Genomic DNA, 6,793 nt, shown 5'->3' with positions numbered 1-6,793 from the left:
GACAGTGTGCAATCAGCCTGAATGGGCCATTAGGAAGGACAATAGGACTTTGAAGATGCTAATCTCCCTCCTTCCTGAGAAGTTTCCTGGGATGCTGCATTGACTCGGCTAAACCCAGGGTTGTGAGTTCTATCCTTAAGGGAGCCATTTAGGGACCTGAGGTAAAAATCTGTCTGGGGATTGGTCCTGCTTTGAGCAGGGGGTTGGACTAGATGACCTCCTGAGGTCCCTTCCAACCCTGATATTCTATGATTCTATGAGTGCTTGTATTTGAATTAAAGAGTCAGCTACAGACATCTACCAAAATACAAGGGGCATTAGGGCACAGCACTTTTAACTGTGGTGCATAGGTTTGTGCTGCATGCATGCTGTGCACTTGTTTCTGCAAGTCAGAAATGGAAACACCCAGATACATGTTTCATTGACACCAGCTTTATATCTACAGCTGGAAGATGGTTTGAAAACAAATTGCTGATCAAAAAGAACTAACTCTGCATAAGAATTAAAGAAGTGTTTACATACAGTAAAGAATTCTGAACTGGGAAGGTTGTTTGTTCCCCATGTTTTGACAGAAGAGGCAATAAAGAAAGCCTATCGGGTGACCTATTCTGATTGTTCAGGTGCAGAAGTTCAGCATGAACCTCACTGGGTTATGAAGAAATGACATCTAGTTCTGCATGTCAAAACAGATTTAAGCAGCACCACGCAGCTTACCGACGATTACAGAGGGAGAATAGATCAGCAGACGAAGCTGCACTCATTTTCTTCCCAAAAGAGTTCAAAGGACTCAAAGATTAGTATAACTTCTATGATGAACTGACCTATAACTGTGAGAAGGTAACACTGTTCCCAGCTTTGGCTAGAGAAGAGCCTCTTGCTGGTTTCTGATGAACTAGAGATTACTCTTTTTACAGAGATGACAGTTCTGCTTCCTGAACCAAACTGTGAAATACAAACACAGGCTGTTCAGTCAAACTGATGCTCACTGTGATTTAAGAACTTACAGGAAGGCCTGTATCCACTATTAATTAACCAAGATTTGCAAAGGGACTGAGGTGCTGCAATGCTTAGCATTACAATGCTAAATTGTAGGCACCCTGTCCCATAGTGGAATTCTCAACCCTGAGATAGCATCCAGGCTCACTATACAATGCTTGAGGAGAGTTAGGTGTCGAAGAATGAGATTCACAAAAGCGAGTATGTGCTGAGTGGGAAGATGCCTAAGCTACTCAATAAAAAATGCTGAGGAGATGGGAGTGGCCTAAGCCTAGACTCTCAAAGGGAGCTAGATAGCTATCTCCATTTGGGATTCGCAGCCATGAACCCTCTATTGGAGTTAGGTACCTCAGCCCTTTCTCACAAAAAAACAGAGGCCAGGAGGAGGAGGTGCCTTCCTTATGACCTTGAGCCCAGTGGTCATGTGAGTTCTATGGGATGTGAGACCCAAGTTCAATTCCTCGATCAACTGATGGGGGAGAAAGGATTTGAACATGGATCTCCTTCATCTCAGTAAATTATGGGATTTCAGAAGCATTACAGAGGAGGTGAGTTTTGAGAAGGGACTTGAAAGTGAATAAATAGGATCTTAGAGAAGGATATATGCGGCTGCAACTGCACGGCAAGCTCTTGGAACATGAACTATAAAGAACTGCTTAGTGAGGAATGAAACAGAGCTTTCACAAACACAGCATGAGACAACAGCAGCAATAATATTAAGACCAAAGTTCTGTAGAAGCCTTTCACAGGAAAAAGTAGTTACGATACATCTAAAATATAAGTAGGTGGAAGAAAAGATGAAGTACAAAATGCATCAGTGAAAAGTGGTTGGTATTTGCTCCATTAATGAACATTTCAGTGAAGTCTTTGTGATGGGTTCGACCCACGTTCTGGTATGCCACTGATGTACTGGGGTTTTACTGAGCTCCTCCTGCTCCAACAGCCTGGATTCCCTCTCTCTGTTTTGCTGAATAACTGTATATACTCATTCATTAGCCCGTTCGTTTATAAGCCGACCCTATATATAGGTAAAAATAGCAAAAACTGTATGACCCTTCCATAAGCCGACCCTATATTTCAGGGGTTGGAAAACTTTGGCTCCCGGCCCATCAGGGTAAGCCGCTGGCTGGTCGGGAAGTTTTGTTTACCTGGAGCATCTGCAGGCATGGAGCCTCTCAGCTCCCTGTGGCTGCGGTTCGTCATTCCCAGCCAATGGGAACCCGCAGCTCCCATTGGCTGGGAATGGCGAACCGCAGCGACGGGCAGCTGAGGGACTCCATGCCTACAGACGCTCCAGGTAAACAAAACTACAATGTATTAGCTCAGGGATCGGCAACCTTTGGCACGCGGCCCGCCAGGGTAAGCACCCTGGCAGGCCGGGCCGGTTTGTTTACCTGCCGTGTCTGCAGGTTCAGCCAATTGCGGCTCCCACCGGCCGCGGTTTGCCGCTCCAGACTAACGGGGGTGGTGGGAAGCAGCGCAGGCTGAGGGATGTGCTGGCTGCTGCTTCCTGCCGCCCCCAGTGGCCTGGAGCGGTGAACTGTGACCAGTGGGAGCCACGATTGGCCGAACCTGCAGGGTGCTTACTCTGGTGGGCCACGTGCCAAAGGTTGCCAATCCCTGTATTAGATATTCAATTCAATGATTCCATAGAGTTTAAAATAACCAAATTTTGGTGTAGACCTGTTTATAAGCCGATACCTGCTCTTTGATGCGTCACTTTTTTACCAAAAATATTCGGCTTATGAACGAGTATATACGGTAGGCTCTCTGGCCTCTTGCAGCACACACACACAGGTAGGGCCATGCCCAGCTGCAGACACAGACTGAAGGCAGCTCTGTGTGAGAGGATTCACTTAGCACTCACGTGCACACCCCGTTGGGGAATAAACCCAAAATAATACTGTCTTGTGCTATATAGAAAGATCTGCACAGCGCAAGCTCATAAAAATTTGCCCTTTCCCTCAATGTGAAGAGAGATATGCACAGCTTCTTCCCCCCCAATATGGATTGCACAAACTGGGTTTAATAATAAACAAAAACAAGTTTATTAACTATAAAAGGTAGATTTTAAGTGATTATAAGGGATAGCAAACATAACAAAGCAGATTACCAAGCAAATAAAACAAAACATGCATACTAAATTTAAGATCTTAAAGAAACTGGTTACAAAATATAATTTCTCATTCTAAATGTTGATTTAGGGAAGATGCAGATTTTCTGCATCTTAGAGTTCGAGTTATTTCTCTTTACAGACTAGACTCCTGTTTTAGTCTGGACTCAGCCCAGGTCCGGCTCCAGGCACCAGCTTCTCAAGCAGGTGCTTGGGGCGGCCGCTCCGGAGAGGGACGGCATGTCCAGGTATTCGGCGGCAATTCCGCGGACAGTCCCTCACTCCGCCTGGGAGTGAAGGACCTCCCGCCGAATTGCCGCCGCAGATCGCGATTGCGGCTTTTTTTAGATCGCGATTGCGGCTTTTTTTGTTTTTTGTTTTGGCTGCTTGGGGCAGCCAAAACCCTGGAGCCGGCCCTGACTCAGCCCTTGCCTTTGTCTCTTCAGGTGTTTTTAGCAGTCTTTTTTCTTGGGTGGGATAAATAAACCAGTAAAAGAAGTGTCCACTTTCATGTCCCATTTCTGCAAAGGGGGCTGCAAGCAGAACCTTCAATTCCACAAACAAAATTCCTGATTCCTTGTGGGATCTGGGCATTTGTTTTGATCCATTAATAATAAGAATTTCATAATTAATCATTATTAATAATGTGTTTGTGTTATGGTAGCACCTAGAAGGACTCCACTACACACTTTACAAAGACACACTCTTTTAAAACTTTTTGCATTATTGAAAGACTGCCTGCAGAAGGGGCCAAAATCCTATTACTGTGTTTGCAATATATTTGCAAGCTGCGTTATGTGGCATTTTCCCGTTGTCTTCAGTATGAGCAGGATGGGGCTCCTCGTCATGTCCTTACTTCCTGGCATTATACCAGAATTGATACTACTTTTATTCTGCCACTGTGCATCACCAAAGCCCATTAGTAAAACTCCCATTGCTTTGGGTATGGACCACAACCTAACCGTCCTGCTTCTCACCACATTCCAAAGTTAAAAAAATATTGGCAGCTCCTCTTGGGTCGAATCTTCATCTGGGAGATTAATATATATATATATATATATATATTTTAGCTGCCTGGGATTGTTGTTCCACTCTAGAGCTCATCAGATCTTTAATTACGGAGGGGCCTGGTAACTCCATCCTCTGGGATTAGATGCTGTGTGGGATTACACCAACCGTACAGCTCTCGAGTTCATGCTTCCTGTGATGAAAAGAAGCAAACAATAGCTAAACCCACCACAGCCCCATGGAGGCAGGAGTGTGTAACCCCAGGGGACCGGCCTGGCTAGTGACTGCACCTGCCCACCCGTCTCTGTGTGTGTCGGGATCCCTCCCTGTGGTTGTGCTCCCCTTCCCCCGCCTGGGCTCGCGGGGCTCGCTGCGCTGTGAGCGGGTTCCTGTTTGAGGGGCACCCCCAGGCTCGCTCCCCACGCCCCGCCCCTCCCTGGAGAGGGGGCTCCGGCCCTTGGTGGGCGGGGCTCCGGGCAGCAGCCAGCAGAGGGGAGGAGTAACGCGTCCCGCGGCGGTTTGTCCCTGCGCTGGCGCCGTACCAGCGGTGCTCGCCGCTGCTGCCCCGTGGCTGCGGTGACAACAAGGGGAGCCGGCCCGACCGGCGCAGTGATTCGGGCGACTGCGTGGGAGCGGGGCGCCCCGCCCCGCCGTGACGGTAGCATGCAGTAGCGGAGGAGGCGGGGATGTGGCCTGTCCCCTAGCCGGAGCCGGCAGGGCCAGCCCTGGGCCAGGGCAGGGATGAGCCATGGCGTCGGTGAAGGTGGCTGTCCGCGTCCGGCCCATGAACCGCAGGTGAGTCCCGTGCGGAGCAGCCTCCCGCTGCTCATTTCCCGCCGTAAGGGCTGCGGGGTCGGGGGGAGGGACTGTCCTACCTCCTACCCCCTTCCCTGGGGGCGGCGGGGCCGAGATCCTCCCCTCCCGCCCCCGTCCCCTTTCCTGGGGGCCGGTGTCCTTATTTGCCCTGGGTCAGGGCCGTCACTGCCCTTATTCCTCTTTATCCCCTTCTCTGGTGACTGCTGGGGTGGGGCAAAGACTGTTGTGCTATCCCCTTACCTGGCCCCCCTCCCTTGGCTGCTGGTCAGGGCTGGGACTAGTCACTGGGACTAGCTGGGACAGACACCTGTCAGGGATGGTCTAGACTCGAGATAATACTAAATCCTGCCCTGAGTGCAGGGGACTGGACTAGATGACCCGTCGTGGTCCCTTCCAGTCCTATGATTCTACGAGTATCCCCTCTTAATACCCACCTTCCATGGTGGCTGCTGAGTCAGGGCTGGGGCAGCTTGAATGAGATTTTCAAACAATGAGGAAGTTAAAAAAACAAAAACAACTTTCTGAAACGGAGCAGAAACTCTCCATTCCCACAGTGTGAGACCACTGACAATTGCTTTAAAATGTTCTGTAAAATTCTCTTCCCCCTTCAGTTCTCAGGATAAGTCAGATTGGGTGTCAGGGCTACATCCCACTGAAACACGAGTGACAATGGTTAGAACCATGTTGTTATTCCCGATCTTCCAGGTTCTGTATCTGGAAGTTTTAAAAGTTTGTGGGGACATAAACGTCTGAGCTGCCAGAACACACAACTCCTGTAAGGGCTGTGTTGGCAAGAACAATTATAGATATGGTAAGAAAGTCATGTCTGTGATTTTAAATCTCTCTAATATGCAGCCAAATAATGCACTGAAAAAGCTACTTCAAAATTGATTGCCAAATAAGGTCCCCTTCTTTCTCCTCTGGTGGACTGAGAAATACTTTTGTGTTGTGCATAAAAGAGGGATTGTTTTGTCAGGATCCTTTATTGAAAGCTTTGTCTTCCAAGTCATTAGTAATTATATATGTTAGTCTAATACTTTTATAATGTAAGAAAGTTTGCAATATTGTGAGAGACAAGACTGTTGAACACACTTCCTTTCATCTGAACGTTAAAAGTAGAACACCACACATTAGTTGGGCCCATATGGGTATTGCAAGCTGCTTTGCCTATTTTAATAAGAGGTATTTTTGCATAGTACAAATATAACTACTCTTGGTTTGCAATGGGGGAAGACATAGAAAATGTTTGTTCAGTTGCTTTTGAGAGGGCTGCTTTTTTTTTTTTTTTTTTTTTTTTTTCTCCATTTAAAAATGGGGAAAAAGGTAGACAAGTATCTGGAAAGTAATATTTTGGACACTTTCAAAAAAAGTGATCTCAATCAGAAGTCTTTATAGGTAATGACTGTTAGTTGACTGCTGAAAAAGACATTAAAAGGACACTGCCTGGACTGTTTGCCATGTTGATTTTTGCAAAATGTATACATCTTGAGGTAAATCCAGAAAATAAAAGCAGTTTCCCCTAAATAACTAAACGTTTAATGTACAGAGTAAATATAGTAAACATTTTTAATGAACTAACCCAAATACTGTTTTAAAGAGAGACCACAAACAAACACCCTGCCCTCCCCCCCTCCATTAAATTCAGTGGCCTGTCTTGGCAATCTTTTTATTTATTCCAGTGGTCTGAAGTGACGAATATTTATTTATTTATTTTTACAAGAAAACGATATGCTTTACCTTTATAAATTGTCAACCAGGCATCTGTTAACTTCCACATTTTACCTACTTTTGATATCTCTTTATCAATTTGCAAAATCCTTAGAAGATCTGTAAAAATTTATAAGGGCCTTGGGACCATGG

At 46.5% G+C, this 6,793-nt stretch overlaps 1 protein-coding gene across 5 annotated transcripts in view; it reads left to right on the top strand.

Moving 5' to 3' along the window:
• Positions 1-4,641: 4,641 nt before the first annotated feature.
• Positions 4,642-6,793, top strand: part of KIF16B (kinesin family member 16B) — a 219,476-nt gene continuing 217,324 nt past the window's right edge. For all 5 annotated transcript variants that reach the window (XM_034764167.1, XM_034764168.1, XM_034764166.1 and 2 more), the window contains exon 1: positions 4,642-4,912. In XM_034764167.1, coding sequence (XP_034620058.1) covers positions 4,866-4,912 — 47 coding nt within the window. In that variant the 5' untranslated portion in view covers positions 4,642-4,865. The remainder of the gene's footprint in view (positions 4,913-6,793) is intronic.

The sequence above is a fragment of the Trachemys scripta genome, chromosome 3 (assembly GCF_013100865.1).
Source record: "Trachemys scripta elegans isolate TJP31775 chromosome 3, CAS_Tse_1.0, whole genome shotgun sequence".
NCBI lineage: Eukaryota > Metazoa > Chordata > Testudines > Emydidae > Trachemys > Trachemys scripta.
The sequence above is the reverse complement of the archived record's forward strand: the minus strand, read 5'-3'. Positions and strand labels throughout refer to the sequence as shown.